This window comes from Orbicella faveolata, unplaced genomic scaffold (assembly GCF_042242905.1).
Source record: "Orbicella faveolata isolate gen_17 unplaced genomic scaffold, um_ofav_v1 contig_35, whole genome shotgun sequence".
Lineage (NCBI taxonomy): Eukaryota > Metazoa > Cnidaria > Anthozoa > Scleractinia > Merulinidae > Orbicella > Orbicella faveolata.
In genome coordinates this window covers 7360886-7385812 of record NW_028301564.1, presented here as the reverse complement: position 1 = coordinate 7385812, position 24927 = coordinate 7360886, and the positions used below count along the sequence as shown (strand labels likewise).

Here is a 24927-nt window from a genome sequence, read left to right as displayed (position 1 = left end):
TAAGCAGTAAAAACTGCACGTGTTCCTGTATTGAAGCAGGAGGCGGAAATAGGTATTCCGTGATCGATTATATCCTAATCACTCTGAAAAACGAGAAACTGACGCATAGTGGCTAACTCTTCGAAGTTTATCGACTAAAATGTAAGAAATTGAGACATTTTCATTGCAAAGGTCGAAAATAGCTGACGTTCTGTTCTTTCACCCAGAATGACCCTTGCGTTACTCTTTGAGAAGGTTATTTTATGAGTCGACGTTTCCAATATCCGCTTCCAGTTCGACCATGAAGGGAACTTTTTTATGAGGTCGAAAGGGAACGCTGTGAATGCAGTACTAAAAACAGACAAAATTCTAACACTGACAGCCATTCAAGAAATACGAGTTTCTTTCTTTTTTTCGCATAGGAATCACACCCAACCCTGACTACCTACTGGTCACTATTCAGGGCCGTTACATACCGTAGTGTGTGACACAAATATGGCGGCTGTTGTGGAGAGTGCAGTGCAGTTTGCACCGTATTCTAGTGCTGTTGACGCCGCGTTTTGGCATAGACTCACTCAAAATAAACTTGAAATATATCAGTTAGACGATAAACCCAAACCTCTACAGGGATATTACGTAAACAGTAAGTATTCTTAAAATATGCAAGACTTTCGTTTTCATTTCATTTCCTTTTTCAGTAATTTTAGATATTATGTAAACTTATTGAGCTTATGTAAGCTTACTCATAGTGCGTTCAAAATAAGCTTAAATGCAAATGAGATCTTTTCCTAATCAACATGATGTCAATTGTCTTTTGTAAATAAATATTATACACTGTAACCTTTAATGTGAAAAACTTGTGATCTGTTTTCTTCCTTTTCGTTTTATCCTTACTTTGTTTTCGTATTTCTAGGTTGCTAAGCTTTTATTCAAATAGTTAATTTAAATGCTGTAATATAATTGTTTCTATAAGATGTTCTGTGAATATTAGGTTTAAAATTGGTTTAGTTAAGCACTGTTGGACAGTAACCATTTGTTAAAGTAACACTTTCTTGGCTCTGACAAGCAGAATTTTACAGAAAATTATGTAAATGTAATGTGACTAGATATTGTGGTGTAAATGACATTGTAAATGGCCCTCTTAAAGGCCCTCTAGACACTTGAACACTGCAAGAGTTGCGTGACTTGAACACTGCGAGTGTTGCGTTACATTATAATTCATTGTATCGTACATGTAGTGTGATTTAACTTTATTATATAAGCCTGCAATCCTTGTGGTTGCTTCGTGGTTACAGTTGGCCACCATGTTTTGTGTTAGTAAGAGATTTGGTAATTTAAGCCTAATATTCTGCAGGCAAACGTCTCCTCTCATTTACAGCAGATATAATAAAACTGGTTAATTGGTTAGATATGAAAGGCTTGTTTGATGCCCATAAACACTCCAAGAGAAGAGGGTGGCAAAGGGTTTTTACGTGACGGGTGATAGCGCCAAAATTAGCAGCATGACGCGTGATTAGAACCAAATTAGCTGCGTGACGGGGGACAGGACATCATAACATGATGCGTGATTTCCTATTTTACAAGCACGCGATACGTAACTTACCAATTAGATTTCTGTGATAAGTGAACGTTCTTTGAACTAGAAGGATACATCCCATTCCAAGTAAATAGTTAATAGCGTATTAAAAAAGATCAAAAAATCTTGGCAGATGTTACACCATTTTCTGGTCTTTTTCGTCCTTTTTTTGACCTCTGATGTCTTTGATCTTCGTGAATCTTCATGGTACCATTGGTCCAAACAATTATGACACAATAGGAATAAGATGATTGGAAATATTTGAACTTTACACAAGGACTATGAGCTTCAGCGTTATTTTTGTCCATTTATCCGAATTCAGGTATCATATGAAAGGTCTGAAAGATTGTTATCCCAAACAGCTGAAATGATAAGAGACGATAGAGTTATGCTGCTTGAGAAGACTGTTGTGTTAGCAATGAGAGACTACACGAAGAAAAAGTTCGTGTACCACTGAATAGAGGTCATCATTAAGACCTTACTGAATTCAAAAGCCAAGTTATTTCACAGACATAAAATAGTTGTCGCACAGAAGAGGATTTGCAGGGGTAAAGCTTTGATACAAATATTGCCTGTATATTAAAGCATGGCAAAGGTGGCGTAGACATCTTCTCAATTGGTGTACAAGATCTCTGCCAACTTATAGGGAAAGGAAAAAAACAGGCAAGTGGAGATAGCCAAGAGTGGTTTGGAGAGAGGGTCCCCTATACCTCTTCTGTAAACAGTTTCACGCATCACGAAAAATTCGAAAAACAGCTTCACATTTACAGAAATTAGCAAGCAATCAGGTTTCATTTAAAAATGCAAAGGCTAATTCATGTTTCACATAAAAATACAAATTATATTCCTGGTTCTGATAATTTTTTGTTTTAGAATCCACATGTTTTTTGAGATTTTTGGGAAAAATAGCACTGTTTACATGTACTTTGATGCATTATTACATCCAAAGAGAGATACCCCATTTTAACCTGGATTACAATGCTTATTGTTCTTACGGCATCTTACAGAGGGTCTGAAACATCCCAAGCTTTAAGTCTGCCCTCACATCACCTACCCTTTGCCAATCAAAACAAATGATACTTAAACAAACAGTTTTTGTTTGCCAACAGTTGAATTTCAAAATGCAGAATTTCTAACTTAGCTCTGATGCTTAGGGGAAAAAAATTGAAGACACTATTCATCCCATATGATTTGTTTTATTTTATTCCCCTAAGCCTTGGAGCCATTTGAGTTTTGACTTATTGAAATATGGTGGCCATTAGTTCTATTATTTGTCATTTAATTTTTTAAAGACGTCTAAATTTGGGATAAAATAGAACATGTTTTATTACTACATACTCCACGCCATGTGCAAATGTTAAGATTGATCCACTTTTGCATCTTTATGTTTTAGTTTTCAATTTTCTTGTTAAACAAAAATTATACGTTTACTTTAGGTGATCCTGCTGGTCTTCTATGTCGTTTTAACCTGGATTACAATGCTTTTTCAGTGTAAGTATAAATTACATGAAGCATAAGTATAAATTAAGTAAGTATAAAAAGTGCATATAAAAAGTAAGTATAAAAAGTGTAAGTATAAATTACACGAGGAGTAGCTGTCATCTCTGCTTAACGGTGATCTATGTTTACCATCCAGTCATTAAGCTTGTCACAAAATCTTGTGCTTGGTCTGCAGTTGTGGTTCCCTTCACAAAGCCTCCTCTCCTTTCACTCTCAAGTACCTCTCGGCACTATCCCTTGCACTCTTAATCTGGGAGTGTATGCAAAGCATGATAACAAATGTTATATGTCTGCACAGGAAATTGTGTGAAGTGTGTTTAAAATGCCAGTAGAATTTTAGACATATTTGAAGTTTGTATATAGTTATTAGGTAGAAATTATTATATTTTAGTCCGTATTTTAAAATATAAATGGAATTTTAGATATTTCCAAAAGGTCTAGATAGCAGCAGACATGTAAAGATTTTAAGGAAAACGACCACTTTTTTAAGTTTAAAAAACATGTTTCGACAGAACTTCTGTCATCTTCAGTTGAATGAATGATTACAAAGCAAGTTGAATAATAAGTAGGCAAAAATGCTAATTAAGACAAATAGTAACAACAGAACGTGAAAAGGTGTAAATTAAAAGGATAATTTTAGATTTACATGGTGTAATTGCTGATTGAGGCAAGGTAGTTATTTTTGAATATGGATAGCCTCCTTTATCTTGAGCTGAAAGCTGGTAGTGGCGTGATCTAAAATATGAAAGCAGTCTATAGGACACAATGAGCGACAACGTTCAGAATTCTGAAGATGTTTGAAGATGTGAGAGGCCTTATCAACGGCTAAGTGCTCACGTATGCGTGTGGAAAAATGTCAATCGACACGACACTATTACCATCCGAAAACAGCTTTTGAGAAGTGCCATCACTAAACGTTCAAGGGAACATCGGAAATTGATCCACACAAGAGACCAGCTAAGTAATCGTGTTCAAAGTATCCTGAACAGTGTAGATTTCTACATTCTCAAACGCACATTACATCACCAAGTTACGAAAGCAACCGCTCAATTTATCAAGACACACCAGAAGAAACTCAAAAATCTCACACGTAACACTTCTCTTCCTTTTAGCTCCAATGAGACTGTCACTAACATTTCCTCTCATAGTCTCACGTCAGAACAACTCGACATTCTCAAATTTGGATTAACACATTCCATCCGTCCACCAAAAATAAACGAGTCAGATGTCTTCACATGCTTTGAGCTTATCAATCACACCATGGCAAAGAACTTGAGGGACACCAAGCAAGCAGGAAAACTTGTTGCAGACCTTTCTCATTTAGCCCATTCTTATGTCTCTTCATACCGTCCAACGACTGCTGACCTCAAGAAACTCAGAGTTCTTAAGGAGCTAAAGAAGAACAAAAACATTGTCATTTTAAAACCAGACAAAGGGAATGGTGTGGTTGTCTTGGACCGAACAGATTACGACCAGGGTATCCTTAAGATCATCAATGACACTTCCAAATTCCGGCCCATCAAGGAAGATCCAACTTTACTGAGAGAAGGTAGACTGCAGCGACTTCTCCGAAAGTTGAAGAAAGATGGTCACCTTGCCAACGAAGTGTACGAAAACATCTATCCCAAAGGCTCTCAACCAGCAAGAATTTATGGCCTCCCCAAAATGCACAAGGATTTTGGACCTAACTCAACTCCGCCATTGCGCCCCATCGTGTCTTCTATTGGAACCTACAATTATAACCTGGCCAAATATCTATGCAATCTTTTGGCGCCGCACATCCCAACTGAACACTGTGCTACAGACACTTTTACTTTTGTACAGGACATTCAATCTTTATCTATGTTTGGTAAATTTATGGTTTCCTTCGATGTGGAAAGTCTCTTTACTAACATACCTCTTGAGAGATACCTTTCCGAGGGCAATCCTGACCTTAAGTTAAGTAAACCGGAACTTAGAAGCCTTTTCACTGTAGCCACCGCCCAGACCCATTTCTTATTTAACGGTTCTTTCTATGACCAAATTGACGGTGTGGCCATGGGGTCTCCCCTTGCTCCCGTATTAGCCAATCTTTTTATGGGACATCATGAAAAACTATGGTTGGAAAATTTTCAATGCTCTAAAATTTTATTTTATCGTAGGTATGTTGACGACACTTTTTGTTTATTTCACTCTGAGCAAGATGCTGTTATATTTTTTGACTACATTAACTCTAGGCACCCCAACATAAGGTTTACTATGGAAAAAGAACTTAATCGCAAATTACCCTTTCTAGATGTTCTTATTGATAATAGTGACACTAATTCCTTCCTAACTAGGGTTTACCGTAAGAAAACCTTTACTGGGTTATTAACTAATTATTTTAGCTTCACCTCGTACTCATACAAAGTAGGTCTCATTAGGACTCTTGTTGACAGGGCCTACAAGATCAACAACACTTGGTTGGGGTTACACGAGGATATAACCAAGCTTACTGAAATTCTCAAAAAGAACCTTTTCCCTGCCCATTTAATTGAAAAAGTGGTTAACCGTTACATCACTGGGGCCCATAGCAATCATTGTCCCCGCGGCTACCCCCTTACCACCTCGCCCACGTTTTACTTTAAGCTGCCGTACATAGGCCATTTTTCTGTCATCACTCAGAAGAAGATTCGACACTTAATCAAGCGCTATTGTAATGATTTAGACATCAAATTAGTTTTTTCTTCCTTTAAGATAGGTAACCTTTTTGGTGTGAAAGACCCTATCCCCGGCGGGCTTCGTTCACGTGTAGTTTATAAGTTTACATGTGCGGGCTGTAATGCCTGTTATGTCGACGAAACCTCCCGACATTTTTCCACACGCATACGTGAGCACTTAGCCGTTGATAAGGCCTCTCACATCTTCAAACATCTTCAGAATTCTGAAAGTTGTCGCTCATTGTGTTCTATAGACTGCTTTCATATTTTAGATCACGCCACTACCAGCTTTCAGCTCAAGATAAAGGAGGCTATCCATATTCAAAAAGAACTATCTTGCCTCAATCAGCAATTACACCATGTAAATCTAAAATTATCCTTTTAATTTACACCTTTTCACGTTCTGTTGTTACTATTTGTCTTAATTAGCATTTTTGCCTACTTATTATTCAACTTGCTTTGTAATCATTCATTCAACTGAAGATGACAGAAGTTCTGTCGAAACATGTTTTTTAAACTTAAAAAAGTGGTCGTTTTCCTTAAAATTTTAGATATGTATATATACCGTAAGAAGTGATAGGGAACTTTTAACTTAACTTAACTTAATTTATTAGTAATTTTATTGGGAGTGCTCCCGATTAGTCGTCCTCCAGGCTGACCAGAAGTTTTAGACACTTAAATAAAGTTCATTGATTGATTGATTGATTGATTGACTGTCAAATATACAAGGAAATTTAAAATCTACCCTCAAAGAGAAATATTTATTCAATCCCATGTATTAAAATTTTGATTATGATTTTCTTGTAATATATTAATTATCAGATATTTTTTATCACATATTTTTATTACTGTGAAACTCAGAAAACCGTGAACACCAGAAATATTTATTGAATGTTATTATATAGCTAGGAAAAAGCCAAATAGGTGCAAGAAAAATAAACTGCAAACAGCAATGGTAATTATTTTGTAGTTTTGAGGTTTGCTTGCGTGTCCCAAACTTTATTGAGATATATTCATTTATGCCACTTGCCAGTTTAAGTTTTCTGTTCTTGTGTACACAAACAAACAGTTTTTGTAACATCAACGAACATCATTAAATAGCTCTTCATTCAACTGCAAACTGGGTATTGGACAAACTCAATTGTGTTTTCTTGCCTGATTTTCACTAAATTTAAATGTAATACATTGTACTTTTTTTGCAGTGAAAAGCCAGTACCACAAAGAACATTTCCCATGCAAGGGGTTTTGATCAACACAAACACTGTTGAAGCTTTTAGAACTTACAATAAAATGGAGCTCATTCAGTCAGTTGGACAACAGGTAGTGTGGTAATGAGAATAGGAAGACAAATGTGTCATGGCTATCATTCATAAAAGGTTGCAGTCAAAGAGGCAAAAGCTCATATTATATATTTTTTACATAATATTGCAATGAAAAGTTTATCAAGGACTAGTCACAGACAGGGATAGACAGTCATTACATTTCTGGAGACTACTCTCTCGTCGACTGATTAACTAACTATGTACTAATCGACTTGGAAGTCGATTAGTACATAGTCACTGCTCAATGTAATATTATTTTATGATTACAACTAACTAGATGTTTGGAGAATGACTGTACATGATCTGAAGGAGCTGCAGACCTTCCACACTTCCTGTCTCGGTAAAGTCTTACATACTGACAGTATACACAGTATTCTGCCACCTAAAAGGGACATGCAGTGATTACAAGTGATGGTCAAGTGATCCACACCTTGTTTGTCACGCCATTGAAAACACCTTCCCAAACCACAAAGAAACAAAACACTACTTGAAATGATACTTCTCAAACTCATTAATTGAAGGAGGTTTGGATACTTGGTCTTAATTAGCATAGAATTTGATGATTTTACTGCTCATTTTACTCCTAAGTTTTGTTTTGATTGAGAAGATATTTCAAACACTTGAGAAAGTGTTTCACCGACTAATCCCAACACCTCAAATGTTGTCAAAAATGCTCCGCTGCGTGTCATTACTTTCAACTCTCTTCCCGGTGTTTGGATATTCTGATGAAACACTGTCTCTTGTGTCTGATATATTACGTACAACACTGGGTATCCTGTTATGTTCTCCTACATGTAAGCTGATTACTTGACAGAACTGATAGCAAATGAATCACAGCTGAGTCCCCAGGCCAGCTCCTTTACTCTGCTTGGGAACAACATTAAACAAGTAACAACAACATGGCAAAACTGACCAATCAAGTTTGTAATACTAGAGTCAACACCACTGACTGACTTGTAAACAACATTTTATTTGTCTCAGGAAGTTAAAATATCAAATGAATAGAGGGGGTAACTTTCTAAAGAAACTGTGGTGCTGTGTTGGTGGGGAGTATAACAAGATAATTTGGTTTCATCAACTGGGTTGATAATGTGAATTGGCCACTGTAAAGAGATTCAAAAGCTGACGTTTCGAGCGTTAACCCTTCATTGGAGTGAATCTGGATTCGCTCCGGCGAAGGGCTAACGTTCGAAATGTCAGCTTTCAAATCTCTTTATGGTGCCCAATTCACATTATCAACTCAGTTGATAAAACCAAATTATCTTGTTAAAATATCAGTATCAAACACAGGCAAATTTACACAAGACAAGCACACTGAATGGATGCTCTTAGGTTTGAACTGTAAATAGTTAATAATAACTCTCTGACTTACTTTCTTTTGTAGATATGGGATTCTATAAAATCAGGGAAAGCTATAGAGGACCCATCAGTGCTTGGTCAGTTTGTGCTTATCACCTTTGCTGTGAGTGACACTTGCGTTTTAGTTGTATGATGTGAGAGCTTCCAATCCCCCCTGAGTTATTGTGACAATGGGCCAACCTGGAGAAACTCAAAATGCATGAGAACATCAATTTTGGATACAAGTCTGCTGCCAATCTTTTCATTAAATCCTGGCCTGCCATCCAGACAATGGTTCATTTTCAGAGGCCTGCTACATGTACATGTCAACTGATAAGTATATTGGTTTTCCCCCTCCCTGAACCACTAGACTAGCTTATTTGTGATAAATATAAAAATGTTACACTGGTTGAGAAAAGCTATTAAAAACTCTTTAAAACCCAATGTTTCAGCTATTAACATAAGCCTTCTTCAGGGATAATAAAAAATATAAAGAAGTAACAAGTTTATTTATCTATTCCATTCCATGCAAAGATTGCGACAAACACTACATGTACATGTACATCAGGGAGACCAAACGGAAATTCAGTACTCCGCTCAGAGAACACCAAAAAGCGTTGTACAAAAACATCCCAAGAAATCCGCACTTGCCGAACATTGTTTACAATCTGGTCATGCTATCTTGTGGGAATTGTCCACAATATTACATACCAGCACAAGTTGGCGAAAGCGATGCCTGTTAGAGGCTTGGGAAATTAACATGTGCTCAACCACAATGACGGCATGTTCCTGCCCCAAGAATGCAGAGCCTTGACTCTGTTGGATAAGAACTAATTGCCTAACATGCTTGGTTTTTATTAGCAACCACATGATCGTAAAATAAACTTGTCACTTCATTATCTTTTAAATTACCCTTGAAGAAGGCTTATGTTAATAGCTGATTGTTGGGTAGGCTCGATTTCCGCCGCTTTCTCGAGTCCGGTCTACATTCCTCCCCGAGAAGAGACGGCTGGACGCGTGAGCGGCAAAGCATGTCTGTGACGTAACTTCATAATGTACTTCTTGCGGCGCTTCAGGTGGCCGGAAATGTCATCTGATGACAATCATAGGCAGGCCCACATGACGCTTACGGCTCGTAAAATTTGTGGTGTTTTCGCCACTTCTTTTAACTTTGGCCCTCAAACCTATTTTGTTTCACATTATTGTTGCGGAAGGGCATTACATGCTGTGTTCTATAGAAGAGTGTTTTTTTTTTTAAAGTATTGCAGAGCTGTTTGATTATGCTGTAGCAACTCAAAGGTCACACATATTGGTGTGCAAGGTGTTGACACCAGGTTTATGTTTTGCTAGTTCGGTTTACTTTGACTCATTTAAAAATTTAATTTTGTCTGGCGTCTTCTCCAGAGACTGGTGTTTCTTCTCTTCAAGAAGACTAAGGTACACATCAATTTGACTGAGTTTCTTGTTTCTTGAAATTGATGTTTATCCCTCCCTTTGTTTACTTTGTTCGTTATCTCATATTCTGGCACCACATGATTCAAATATAGATGCTAACGTATAAGTCTGTTGACTATTTTGAGTGTTGTATATGCCACTACGGTTTACATCAGGCAAGGTTTCATCAGTTGATGGTATTTGGTTAAATATCCCGCTAATGCGATCGCACTTCATATCGCACAACTCCTTTGCTACTGCGAGAAAGCTAATTTATGCAGCCTGCTCGATTCAGGCAGGCAGATTTCTTATTGGTTGAAATTTACAATGCCAAGTCCACGAGTCCAGCCATGAGTTCGGGGGAGGAGCGCGGGCTCTTTTCCCGAACAGCGGCTGGTAATCGAGCCTAATTGTTGGGTTTTAAAGATTTTTTAATACATGTAGCTTTTCTCAACCAGTGTAACATTTTTATATTTATCATGGAACCACCTGGTTACAAATCAGTTTTTAGCTTATTCATGTCAATCAATCAATCAATCAGTCGGTCGGTCAATCAATCAATCCTTTATTTGGCAACACAGGCCATGAATTGCATGATTGATACATTCAGTTATAATATTTGCAACCACATCATTATTAGGCAGCCAAAGGCTGATGTGCCTGGACCATCAAAGAGTAGGAGGAGATGATTATAAAAACAGAATCTAAACTGGGCTAATGCACATTTGAGGAGTTAGTTCTGACATAAGTCCTTCCATTATTCAGAGCAAAAGTACGAAACAGTTATACCAAACAGCACTTTTCTTTTGTTGCACCTTTCAATAACATGCAGACTCTGAAATTCAAAGCTCAACTGACAAATGCGTTTTTCGCTACCATCAATGAAATGTTTGGCTGCTCCTCCTAGCTTCCAACTATTGCCGAGCACTGTTTTGTTGTCTGAACTGTGCTCAATGATTTGATTACCACATGCTCAGCAGTAGCTGGAACCTGGGAGGAGCCACCAAACATTTGATTGACGGTAGCGAAAAACACATTTGTCAGTTGAACTTTGGATTTTAGAGTCTGAATGTTGTTGAAAGGTGCAGTAATATATGCTACAGTTTTATAATATGTTCAATCAAGCTTCTAAGTATGGACAAATATAGCTTTTCTATGATACAAGTGAGACAATTAATTTTGTTGTGTATTAATGCTTGTCTTCAGGACCTGAAGAAGTACAAGTTCTATTACTGGTTTGCCTTTCCTGCTTTGTGTCCTGAGACCTGTGCTGTCAGTGTGTCTTCTCCTATTTCACTTTGTGATTATTTTACGCCTATGCAGGTTAGAATAGGGTGTGTTTAAACAAAAAATGGTGAAATAACGAGATGGCACTGCACTACAGTTAGCCTAAATAGCACTCTGGTCCAGTTAGCCTGAACAGCACTCAGTTAGGCTAAAATATCACTGAATCAGCAATGGTTAGCTCTCAGTAATTTTGTGAGTTAACCCTTAATACAGACACCATATCCCACAGTGTCTCTTTCTTGTAGTGCCGTTTTTTCATTTTGCCATTTTGTGTTTGAAACATGCCCGTCAAAATACACATGAAATGAAGTTAATGTTTTTTTTTAACTGTGCATGCAAGGAAAAAGAATTTTGGCTCATTCATGGATAGCATTTAATTTATATACTGTGTTACTTGAAATAAGATAACTACCGAGTTAGGAGTTGAGTTGAGTTGAGTTTAACTTGAGTCTGAGTTGAGTTTGAGTTAATTTTGAGTTAAGTTTGAGATACCATTTTCTATATTTTTCACTAAAACAAGTGTTAAATGAGCGGTCCTGATCACCTTTTATGGAAAATAAGCAGGTAATTTCACCAGTCAGTACAAAATGCAGACTGCAGACTGCAGACCGAGTACAAAATGCAGGCTAGGTACAAAATGCAGACTGCAGACAGTTATTTTAGGCACAATCAAATTACTTTGTTTTGGTTGTGTGTTGATACACCTTTTTCTTGCACAAAATTGAAAGGTATGTTCAATTCCACATCAAAGCTCTTCCCACCAGCTGTTTCATTAGCCGGTATATATAGAGCATCCACTGATATACAAATGTCTCTCTCTGGAAACTGCCTGGTTTCAAACGAAACGTGTGAGCGCTCGCACAATGTCGATGCACATAGATTATAAGCACTGAGGCATATTGGAGAAATGTCAATACCTAATTATTTTCAGGAAAGAGGGATGTGAAACTTTTCTTTAGTACGTTTTTAGTCAAAAGTGTTAAAAAACAATAACTCAAACTTAACTCAAACTTAACTCAAACTCAACTCAAACTCAACTCAACTTTTAACTCAGTAAATAGCCGATCCCGTGTTACTTCTACATGTAGCTTATAATTTCTTTCTGGCTTTCCATTCAACTGATTAAGTAATTAAATACTGTTACATGTACAAAGACGTCATCCTCTCTGGGTGCTCTGTTTCTATTGTCAGTTTCAGGGAGTGCACATTTTATCTGGCAACCAAAACATTGACTTGTTTACAGTAAATTTTACAATATTTCCATCTACAGAGGTGTACATGTACAAATAAAAGTTTATGTTAATTTAATAAACTGTTGTTATCACAATCTAGATTGCTAGTCTCCAGTCATCATATGATTCTCTCAGCATTAATGGCCTAGGTGAGTAATAACATTTTTTACAGCTGATACAATATGCTATCATATTAAGTAGTTTTAACAAAATAATTTTGATAATTTAATAATTTTATTATACTACTGTTTGATCTGTAACTGTATGTCCAGAACTCAGGGAAGGTTCCTTACTTGTTGTGATTAGGACCTGGATTTTTTCTCATCAAGATCTCTGGTAGTACAGTCACTTTGGGTCATGTTAATGAATGGAAGACATTTTTTAGTGTGGATGATTCAGAGGTGAGAAACAAATTTTGATTCTGAAAACTTGCGTGGGCAAATCATTCTAGTTTTTATAACTATTTTGACAGCAAATATGACAGTCAGAAATCAAGTTTCAGTATGCAGTTAGGTTTTACTATCATAAATATTGTATTTTAAAAGCATCAATGAGGTTTCTGACAGGTCACATGACACATTACATTACATAACTAGAAAAGACCCAATAGCTGAGAATATTTCAAGCCTTATTTTTATCCTCTGTTGTTTTGCGAAAACAGTTTTAAGGTCATTTCATTGAAATAGAACCTGCACTGAGATTTTTGTAAAACTTTGCCTATTTTACAAAGGACGTAAGTTGAGGTTTTTGGCATAGCTTTGTGAGGGGGACATTGGGAGGTTCTGAATGCTGCGATACAGCAAAAAAAAATTGGCAAATACCACAATATTTCAAAAAAAATTTCCAAATACCATTACACAGCAATACCAAGTTGAATTAAATATTTAAATATGATATTAAATGTCATGTCAGTACAAAATCACACAGCTGCGACTTGTAATTGGCCGCTGAAATGCTAGCCTGCATAGCAAGCGTTTCCTTGGGGTTCGGGAGCAAAGAATTACCATGCAAAAAAGGGTGCTCCCCAACTCCATGGAAATGCTTGCTACACAGGCTACTGAAATGCTGAAATTGTTGATGGATTAGAAATGGTCATCATCAATTATGATCAAGTTTTTTTGAGGGGTATTGGGAAGCTTTGTAGTTTTATTGAGAAGTTGAATTCCACATATTGTCTTCAATTTTTTTGTTGTACAGTTTATGGTAGGCTTTGCTGATCCATGCACTATGGCTCAAAATCCAGGCTGGCCTCTGAGAAACTTCATTGCCCTGTTGGCATATCATTGGTTAGTGCAGTGTTTACATTAACTGTGTCTCGCTGATTTTGGATTTTTTTCATTAAACCAGTCTATTTTTTATCAAAGTGGTATATTCACTAAAAATATGATTATAATTATCCTTGGTATTCTTATTATTGCTAATTGAGGCTTTGATGGAAAGTGATGGGTTTTTTTCCGGCAGGTTAATTGATTGTTAAGTGGTAATGGTCTTTTTTCCAGCTTGTCTAGTTTTGGTGCTGTGTGTGCACCTTACATGTATCAGTCACCAACAGTAGAATACCAGACATGTAGGCTCACGATTGCTATTGTGAGCCATTTTAGGCCATTCAGGGTGCTACCAATATTCTTGTCCTAAGACATTTATTAATAGATCCTTCGCCTATGCCAGATCAGATCCACCCAGTAGAATCTCTGTATCATCTTTTAATCACATTTGAATATGCTTTTATTTCAGTTCTAAACATTCTTATTTCCAAATAAGTTTATTAATCTAATGTAGATGCTTTTACCTCCATCAGCAATCATATCTGTACACAGGGAAAATTGCCCCTTTGCCATTTTTCCTATATATGTTATTAGTTATTTTTACTAAGATGGTATCAACTTTTCTATGATCTGCTTTGTTACTATCATGTGTGGAATGATATATTTAGCCTGGTAATTTAGTACTAATATGTGATACATGTCTCCATTTTTATTAGTGTCATCTCCCGTTTTTCTTGCTCTATTTGCTTCAGGGGTTCTACCATGAAAAATGTTAAGGTTTTATGCTGGAGAGATCAAGTGAGATCTGGAAAAAGAGAAACTTCTCATAGCTTGGTGTTGAATATCAAACTGCCATCTTTTTCAGAAAAAGGTAATTATCAACTGCATTGCTAAATGAACATTGAGAGCCAGAGGCATCCAGGAGCTTCCACTGTTGGCAGCCATCTCCCAGATGTAGACTGCTCCCATTGGCTGGCAAATCCTGGAAACCGAGCCATGAGCCCCCATGCAGAAGGGGAGACAGGCACCCATCACACTGAATTAACAGTGGAAAGAGGGAAGGAAGGGAGGGGGAATGCTTGAAGGCGTGCTTCTGTGCGAAGCAACACTTACTCTAAACACCATCACTGTGAAGGCTACCAACACGTCTCAGTCCAAGAGCACATGGAATCCTGGTGCATGTACATATCAAAAACACCGCTGACTACGACGGAAATGCAGGCGCTCTTTGTTGTTAACTCTGTTAAATTGCATTCAACTTCATTTAGAGAAACATATGAACAGCACAGAATTGGTCACTATCCACAAACAATTGAGACAGGACTTGTTATACCTGTGCTTCCTTGGCCAAGCATGATACTTTTTAACTACTTCCATCACCTTGAATATTAAAATTTTTCATTTGAATAGAACTGAAATATATGATCTCTGATAATTTGCTGAATACATGTCGAATACTCTTTTAGCAGAAGGTCCTAAATGTGTTGGTTGGGAGAAAAATAAAAGTCAAAAGCTTGCACCAAGGATGGTGGATCTAAGTGCTACTATGGATCCTAAAAGGTAACATTAAGATTTCTTTACATCTCGCCATCAGACATCAAACTGTCTCTGTGTGGGTATTTGTCAGGTTTCCCTTGGCTTGTTCCAGGACCAAGTTTAAAGCAGGACGTTATCTGCCGTTTATGGTGATCAAATATTTATCAGTGAATGTATTTATCGCAGCTGTGCAGAGAGCTGTGTGAAAGGCAGTAATGGAGTGTTTGTTTTAAAGTTCAATTGCAACTAACTGGAAATGGTTAGTGCTGTCATTGATAGATGGAATTTCATACCCATACTGTGTTTTAAATTCTATTATTTGATGGTAAGGTAGAATGGCCTTAATGTTAACACATTGGACCCTGGATCAAGTGGTGTAGGTTTGAGCCGGCCTGCCAGCTGGGTCACAGTGTTACGTTCTTGGGTAAAACACTCTCACACAGTGCCTGACTCTCTCCACCCTGAGGAATACATGGACTAGCATCCTACCCAAGGGGAGTAGCTATTCTTCCTGCCGCATCATGCTATGGAAATCCGACTTCTTTTGACAAAATATCTAATTTGCAATTCAACCATAGGCTTGCATCTTCATCTGTGGACCTTAACTTGAAGCTAATGCAATGGAGACTGTTACCATCACTGGAACTTGACAAAATTTCACAAACCAAGTGCCTCCTGCTTGGTGCTGGAACTCTTGGTTGTAATGTGGCAAGATGCCTCATGGTATGTTTGTGAATTATAATGAAACTATCAGAAATCATTATTAACAGTTATGTTACAATCATTGAAAGGGATAACCAGTTGATAAAAATTTTCTTTATCCTTTCGAATGCTCAGTGACTACAATGTAATGAACAAGCATTAGGTGTGAGGTGTAAATAGAGATTTCTTAATATGCATGTTTACCATTGGTATCAAAGCAAAGACTTCAGCCACCTGTGTCACAACCATATTTAGTGTCCAGCGACGAGCGTAATAATTGTACTTTTTGTTTTCTTGTCTTTTAAGGGCTGGGGTGTTCGTACCATTACCTTTGTTGACTATGGTAATATTTCATTTTCCAACCCTGTGCGTCAAACCCTGTTCGAGTTTGAAGACTGTCAAAATGGAGGAAAACCCAAGGCTGACACGGCAGCTTCTGCCCTGAAGAGAATATTTCCTGGTGTGGTAAGATAAGGCTACTTCACAAGCTATGATCTTCTTTTCTTTTCCGTCTTTTTGTGCTTTATTTCAATGGCCTGTGTTAACTTTTGACTGCAGAAACCAATTATATTTGAAATCAGTGCATTGCCATCAAATATCAAATAACGTGAATGTAAACGTGAATGAATACAATGTAGAAGGTTCAAACATAAGATGATGCAGAGTTTCTGGGTGATATAGGCTAGTTTCCTTTTGCCTTTACGTTTTGTCTCGAGTCTTTTTGTATGAAAAATTAAAATGTGTTCATGCAAATCAGTCACGTTTTCAAATGAACAGTTTTGCACAAGGCACCTTGGAAATGACTGATTGGCGCAACCGACGCTTTGAAATGGGGCACATGCGCCACTTACCTCCTCCCCCTGCCTCACTCCTCCAAAAACGTGACCATCACCCTTGCAAGCGTGTTTCTATATCCCGACAGTTGGTATGTTAAGTAAGATGCCTTATATTGTCTTTATTTGCTCTTAGAATGCGTCGTCGTGCCAGCTGTCAATTCCCATGCCAGGACATTCTGTCGCGCAATCTCCAGGTACCGAACATTTTGTTATTTTATGAAGCCTCTTTATAATGCTTTCCTGCGTTTGCGTGATAATAATGATAATAATAATAATAATAATAATAATAATAATAATAATAATAATGATAATAATAATAATAATAATAACGAATCTTTAGACAGGATTAACCCATCAGTACTATAAAGTACTGTTATCAAAGGGGTCCTGTAAGATTTAAACATTTAAAAATACTTTGGCTCATAACAGTTAGTGTTTTCTCATCGCTATTAATGTGTCAATTTCTTACAGAGGAAATAGAAAAAGTTCAAAAGGATGTCAGTAAACTTGAGGAGCTGATAGACGGTCACGATGCTGTCTTCCTTCTTATGGACACACGAGAGAGTCGCTGGTTACCAACAGTTTTGGGTGCTCTGAAAAGGAAGGCAAGAACAAATTTGGCACTTTTTCTTGTTTTAGTATGACAACTGTGGAGCAGTTTTTGATCTGACCATTGTTACAACACGAAGGCCTTAATTAGAAAACTGCGCAGTTTTAAAACCTTTCCTGAATATCTTAGTTTTGTATGCAGTGCAGTCACTGAGGATAGACCTGATCTTGCATAACAGTAGGGGTCTGACAACGCTTCTGGGATTCAGGTCCACATGATGATCAGGAATCTGTCGGCAATACAGGGGAATGGCGAGGATGGGTTGAACTCGACACTCGGTAACACGCAGAGAAATGTTGATGATTTAAGTGTTAGAGAACTGAAATTTCTTTACGAAATGTTCCGAATTGCGTTACAGTATCTTGGTAGCAGAATCCTACGAAGCTAGATATTATTGTTCTTTTTCCGCAGTAAGAACTTTGTTCGTGTTACTTTTATGGTATAGTTAGGTTCCAATGTTTGACATGTGACATGTTTTGTTGTTGTTTAGTGTGTAATTACAGCAGCTCTTGGTTTTGATACATTCCTTGTGATGCGACACGGTGCCAGAGACACTGCGCATGCGGCCGAGTGTCAAGGTGCAGCCAGGCTCGAGTCCATCCCAGGAACCTCTTTGGGTTGTTATTTCTGTAATGATGTGGTTGCACCTGGAGATGTAAGTCGCCAAACTTAATTATCATTTGATGCATTGTTTCCCTTTCTTTTCATTGGCCGAGAGTCCACCACGTGACCTGTAAATAACTGCCCACAAATAATGGTCTGCTCATGCGTAATACCATCTGAATGTGCGTTGTAACTAGTAATATTCTGCTCATGTGTAATTGTAACCACGCTCTTGTGTGAAAAATGACAGATCGCTTCCCTGAGCTTTCAGAGAATTGTTTACGAGCAAACATGGTGATCGAATGATAAAACATTTAATGAACTCGGTTATCGCAAAATATCGTGATTTTGCGCCTTCCGCTTCGGCAAAAATTGATCTGCTTGCCACAGACAAATAACGAGATTTTGCTCAACGTTGTCCAATAATTGTTTTAAATTATTTGGAGTACAGGTAACGTGAAACCTTTAAGCATGAAGTGAAGCTAGCATTTTACAAACTTAGTGTGACCTAATCTCTTATGTGGCTGGTAATAGTTTCCAACCCTCTGTAGTTCTTACACATTGATGTATCAATACTACCACTGTTTGCCACTTGGTGTTGCAATAATGGTATCCAACGAATGCCCGACCATCAATGATTAAGTTATTGTTTTCCCGACATAACAGGTTATCATTTACTTTTTGGTACGTTTAACTCAAGAACGAGTTTTAAGGAGTGGTAGTGTAGACCTTTTTAGCTTGGGCGATTTGTTCTCCCATTACAGACCACGTGACCTCTAGAGAATTGTTTTTTTATCCATCTTAAAATTATTCATTCATAAACACCCGACTGTTAAAAAAATTGGAAAGCAAGAATTCTCAAGAGTAGCATCACATTGTCTGAAATGTGGCAACAAACCGCCTAAACTAAAAAGATCTACTAAGCCGCAAGTTGTGAAGTCTGTGATTAATGACGAGCTCGCTGTTGCGTGTAAGTGGTTTGATGACAATAAGCTGGAACTCAATCCCACTAAATGTAAAGCCCTAGTCCTATCGAACAAACACTCTCTTAATTTGAAATTCACCATCAATGATATTCAAATTCCATGTGTTGATCACCTTGAGCTTTTGGGTGTTATTATTGATAACTCTCTACTCTTTGACAAACATGTAACTAAGATCACCAAGAAAGTAGGAAAGCAACTGGATGTTTTATGTAGGTTTAAAACGATACTCTCGGCTTCTTTAACAAAATTATGCCTGTATAATTCATTCATCATGTCCAACTTTACGTACTGCTCCACCGTCTGGCACAATTGTCTGCAATCTGACTGTCAAAAGCTCGATAAACTAAATGAGAGAGCTCTAAGGTACATTTATAGTGGCCGATCACCTACAAATGCTGGGGAATTAACTGAAAGAACTGGCTACACTCTAGCTGATCGACGTATACAAGATATGTTAATCTTAGCTTTTAAAGCTGTCAACAACCTTCTTCCTACATATTTAAGTGACTTGTTTATTATTCGTGAGAACATTAAGAATCTAAGGGGCACCAACAAGCTTGTCATCCCTAAAGTTAACACCACCCGTTATGGGACTAAGTCCGTGGCCTACACTGCTTCAAAAGCTTGGAATTCACTTCCGGATACACTACGTTGTATGAAGACACTTAAAGATTTTAAGATTGCGGTTAGATCTATTGTAAATTTACATATGTAAACCAGTCTTAGCTATTATATATTTATATCTTGTAATTTTTTAATTTCAATTTTCTTTCGTTTAAAGTTATTTTTCTCGGTAAATTAGCATAATCTTGCTAGAGGCCTAATCAGCCTCATCAACCCGAGTTGAAATAAAGTTATCTATCTATCTATCTAAGCCATCAAAATACAAGTCCTGGAAACGGTTAGGAATCGTTACTAAAAACCTAAGTTTATAGTCACAAATCAGAAACCTTTTCCAATACAATGCTGTCGTGGTATACAGTCTCTCTTATAGCTCTCTCTTCAGCTCGTTTCTAACGAAATAGCTCTTCAGCTTCTTACACAAACTTCGGTGTCACTGACTCGCACCTCCCGTCAGTTGGAGAAATATTCTGCAGTAGTAAAATAGAGTTTGTCGTGGATGCTATTTTCTCCTATGTCCTGTCATTGGCTCTGTGGCTCGTGAGAGATAGCCGGGTGTTGAATGCATGGTGTGCTTTGAAAGCAAATCTTGTGCATGGTTTAATGGCAACTTGCACAAGCTAAAGAACCAGCCTCTACTGAAAAGAAATGTTTTAGAGCCACCTGCCATATCGTAACGTTTTTAAGGTAATAATATAGAAGTCGGGGGATTTCATTCTGAAACAAATGTTCTGGGCACAACGCATAACTATGTGCTAAGAGACAGTCGCGATATGACAAACCGCTAAGTCTTGAAAATTCCATATTTGGCATCATCACCAGTATTTTAGCAGTGGTGTTGTAAACAATGTTGATATCGGTTTGTGTATAACTTGCAGTCTACTCGTGACCGCACCCTGGACCAGCAGTGTACAGTATCCAGACCTGGTATGTCGTATATAGCCAGTGCCCTGTCCGTAGAACTGCTGGTTTCTCTCACTCAACATCCTTTAGGGTAAGTTTAGAGGCGTGAGGTACGCTGTGTCTACACAGCGGCAAACGCCATGCAAAATGTAGTGAATAATTTACGTGAAAGTGTCATTTTTTAAATAAATACAGTCTGTAGACTCGAGATACCATGTTTCTGTGATTCAATACCCCTCCGCGGTGTCCTCATGGTTAGTGCGCTCGTCTCCGGATCGCGCGGTCAGAATGAATATACAAGTTCGCGCTCTCAGAATGAATATATAGGCTGGATGTATAGTCAGTTAAAATAGGTGTCCACTGTGCTTAGCATAGGCAATGGTATGGTGCGGTGCGGTGCGGTGCGGTGCGGTGCGGTGCGGTGCGGTGCGGTGCGGTGCGGTGCGGTGCGGTGCGGTGCGGTATCGTCCCATGAAACCATGCCATTGTCTACAATTATAGATGTAAGCATAGCTCTTTGTACTGGGATTTTTTAGGTAAGATTATTCTTGGTTTCTACTGACTTGGTGTTCAGCCGGTAGACACAGCCTTGCGTTGTTGGCCATCTCACTAAGACAATAGTTTTTTGTTATTTTCAGCATTGAAGCTGCAGCTGATACCAGCGCTAGAGACGCGCATCTAACAGCTGATCTCGAGTGTCATCTTGGGCTTGTACCTCATCAGGTTAACTATGCATCAGTTTTATCCTACTCCTGACTGACGATTCATTCGTCAGCATTTACTTTTCATATCCCACCTCTCTTACTTTTGTTAAAAGCGAGGTGCGGTAGCCTAGCCGAGCGTGTTTCAGCGACCGGTAACCTAACCGAGCGAAACTGTGTTGAGCTTTACTTCGCTTCCACACCTATTTTTATTCCTATGTGGTTTCAGACATTCATTTCTATATATAACGTGATCAGTCTTGCAATAATTTGCATTTGATCATGGCGACATGTCGTCGAAACGTCATGTTTTTACATCGCTATACTATTTATTATAAAGTGTTTGTCTTTCTTTAAGGATTTTACTCGGGTTATTATTGCTGTATTATGTTTGGCGGGCATGCACGGGACCTCATGAGCCTCTCTATACTTGATTTGTCGATTATTTAGTGCTTTTTCAAAAGTTGAACAAAATCACTATTCATTTTTTTCCAGATTCGGGGATTTCTTTCAAGATACCATTTAGTTCTTCCTGCAAGTCTGGCCTTTGACAAGTGTATTGCATGTTCTTCTAAGGTAGGTAGGACTAACTTTACCTTCAGTGCTCTTGCTTTCAGACTGACTTGAGAAGCAGAAGGGGAGGGAGGGAGGGAGGGAGGGAGTGAAGGGGTCATGTATCGCTTCTTTCTCTTCTTCCCATCATCGCATCCCCCTCAGTGTCTGAAGCAACTTGAACTGAACATGACTCGGCTTCATCGTTTTGCTACAATGGCATCAATATTGACACGACCGTCCCTTATATTACTATTATAGTCTTTAGAACACGACTTCTTTGAGCAGGCAAGTTTATTTGGACTGTTTCACCTGAGTGTTCACGTGACGTTTTTTTTTTTTTTTTTGTCAGGTTTTGTCCAGCTATCAAGAAGAAGGATTTTCATTTCTCATGAAGGTTTTTAATGTTCCAAGCTACTTAGAAGATTTAACAGGCCTAACACAGCTTTTACAGGACACAAGAGTTAGCGAGGTTAGTAAAATCACAGGGAGCACACAATTTTGCTGAGTAGGAAGAGAGTAAATAAAGGAATGAAATGAATGAATAGTTTACCTTTGTCTCCTGTTCTTACGCAACCTTACAGGAAAAACCGCTACCTACAAGTCCCGTGTCGGTAACACTGTAGCGCTGATTCGTACCTAGGCCTTTTCGCGCAAATATGCGAATTACTAACAAATATGCGACATCTAGTCTCTTAAACTGCTAACTTCTCGGATACCAACGTTAGTGTGGCTAGTACACAGGGAACAGAGGAGTCCTATTTGAACATTTTTTCAAGTTAAATTCGCCGTACAATTGTAGTGCGAACTGATCGATTTAATTTTTTGTTGATTCAAATGACCTCAAAATCAAACTGTATACATGTAATCGGGTTGCGATGATTAAATCTACTATAAATAGACATATAAAACTTTTCGTGAGAGCTGTTGTGTGACTTTGTGATAAGATAGCTCATCAGCTCATTCAAGTGTTAAGTGTGTCAGCTTGAACAAGCCCAAAAATTTTTGTCTGTGGGCAAAATTTTAATGCTCGGATTGCATTTCAGTTCGTGAAGTTCTATCTAGATGTCCTCGCTCCCGCTATGCGGGATTCGTCTTCCAATGCGACTTATGCGAGTTTGTCCTCAAGACTGAGCAGGATTTTCTCGCCGTGGAAACTTGTAATCTGACGTAATCATGAGCCTTTTAGAGGTTCGCAAGACCGCGGTGTTCTTTATTAGAGAATTTGTCGGCAAATGCTACGGTGTCCTCAACGAAACTGTTCGCTTTGATTTCCGAAGTTTAATTTCGGAAGCTCAACCCTCCAGTAGAAGTACCGTCGATATGTAGAGAAGATTGCCTCTTGTCAATCTTTACTAAACTTCAAACTTCGGAACGAAAATTTACAGTAGCAGCTTCCAGTAACTTCACTCCTGTCATCTAATATTTTCCCAATGCGTATTGCAAAAGCCAACATTTGGTGTTATTTAGAGTTAACTGTTAATTTAAGATTAGACTTGTGATAGAAATGTTAAATGAACTATACCCAGAGAGCAAACAAAGTAAGTTTCCATTTTTAGTGCAACAATCGCAACTAGACCTAGTATTGTAAAACGATACATGTGCCTGCAATATTGACAAATACAGTGATTTCAGAAACTTTATCTACTGGTCAGCGGAATTACTCCAAAAAGTTTACAGATGATGGAAGGACATCATTTGCATATCATTTGCATAATCTGCACCACCACTAAAACCCTATAGATTGCTTGCGCAATTTCCGGGTTAAAAACGGCCCCAAAGTTCAGAAAATTAAAATAAAATAAAATAGCCCAAAAAGTTATGCGCACGCTTAGCATATTTGTAGAGCGTGGTAATGATTCAAACGTCACGATGGCTAAGCTAATTGAAACTTTTGAATTGCATTATCCAATGATCCAATTTTTTAAAATATTATAGATAATTCTTTATTGGAAGTGCTTATACTGAAGCGTACAATGCAGGGCCTTGTGTAGCCTGCAAGTAGGCTCTCGTTGGAGCACAAGCGCGCGCGGCGTAGCCGCGAGACGAGAAAGCTTTTCCGTGGCGCCTCTTCACCAGACTCCTTCCCGTCGCTTCGCCGTTCGCACGTGTGACTCAAAGGTGAGCCTGCTCGCAGGCCAGGCCTCGTGTGGAAGAGGAGACCGCGTCATGACTGCTTGCTGTTGGTACACGTAATAACGTACAGATTTGCTGGAATTTCCCAAATTTTGCAATTAAGTGATGTAGGAACTTATGTGATCATTTTAACAGATTGAAGCGCAGTTCAACTGCACAGAATTAAACCTTTTATCAAACATTCACTTTGGTTTAGGTTTGGGAGTTGAGCGATGAAGAAACACTGGAATGATGCGCTTAACTTGTCATGCGCCGTGTGGTGATCACAGTGAAGCTAAATTCAGCACAGAAAAGGAAAGATTATCAATTTGTACCTGAGAATAAACATCAAGCGTCATTTAGTGGAAAGAAGACAGGAAGAAGATAAAGATAAAGTGAGAGGAGAAAATATTCTGTCCCTTTGTGACAGAACATGAACTGCAAGCTAAATTCAACATAACAAATATTGTGATTTGTGATTGAGGAAAAAAAGGATCAAGATTAATTGAGTGGAGAAAAATGCTGCCTTGTACCCGAGTGAGGAACAAAGAAATGAAAAGCAATGTTGTACCTCTCAGTGATTGTATACTGTTCATCATTGCAATTTTCACAGAAGTCGCCATGTCCCTGGTATATCTCTTTGTTTAAACAAGTTGAGCACGTTTTTTAAAAATTAGTCTTTTTTATGGAAACATTAAAAGCCAAAATTACACAGATCTTCGAAGGAGAAATAAAGATGTAGAATATAGAACAATCATAGTAGTAAAGTATTATCGTTTTTCTCATCATGTAGTCATTTTGGACGTTGATCGAGACGTTTTGATTGCGTAAGCGTAATTAAGTATTCCCGTCCACACCAGTCAGGCGATCGTTCATGGCAAACTACGACGCCAGTCATGATCACGTGTAAATTACGTGGCTTAGCATGGCTAGACGTCAGTGTTTGTTTATATGAGAATAAGTAAACGGAAATAGTTCTCCGTTTATCAATTTATCCTCGTAAGAGAACGTGTATTGCGTAAACATACACGTGTGAACGGGGTCTCATTTTCTAATTGAAAACGAAGAACACAAGTTGTACTCTATCCAAAACATAGAAGTGTGTCGTACAGTGAAACTTACATGAGACTTCTTCTGAAATAAACGTAGGC

At 38.1% G+C, this 24927-nt stretch overlaps 2 protein-coding genes across 3 annotated transcripts; both read left to right on the top strand.

The window, feature by feature from the left end:
• The first annotated feature begins 40 nt into the window (after positions 1 to 40).
• On the top strand, positions 41 to 24561 carry LOC110054060 (ubiquitin-like modifier-activating enzyme ATG7). 2 transcript variants are annotated; one of them, XM_089273890.1, is made up of 21 exons: positions 41 to 141; positions 402 to 622; positions 2992 to 3046; positions 6936 to 7053; positions 8440 to 8517; positions 11034 to 11150; positions 12447 to 12495; positions 12653 to 12747; positions 13544 to 13632; positions 14364 to 14482; positions 15078 to 15171; positions 15726 to 15870; positions 16156 to 16314; positions 16819 to 16879; positions 17157 to 17290; positions 17786 to 17950; positions 20384 to 20499; positions 21047 to 21131; positions 21605 to 21685; positions 22014 to 22133; positions 23994 to 24561. In XM_089273890.1, exons 2-21 carry the CDS (start codon positions 475 to 477, stop codon positions 24027 to 24029), a joined length of 2064 nt encoding a protein of 687 aa, XP_089130016.1. In that variant the 5' UTR covers positions 41 to 141; positions 402 to 474; the 3' UTR covers positions 24030 to 24561. The 2 variants fall into 2 exon arrangements, with proteins under 2 accessions (XP_089130016.1, XP_089130017.1); XM_089273891.1 differs by lacking the exon at positions 41 to 141 and having other exon boundaries at positions 258 to 622; positions 15081 to 15171.
• Positions 4316 to 6279, top strand: LOC149102819 (uncharacterized). The gene has a single exon (XM_089273258.1). The coding sequence runs from the start codon at positions 4316 to 4318 to the stop codon at positions 6116 to 6118; it is 1803 nt and encodes a 600-aa protein (XP_089129384.1). The 3' UTR covers positions 6119 to 6279.
• Positions 24562 to 24927: the final 366 nt, after the last annotated feature.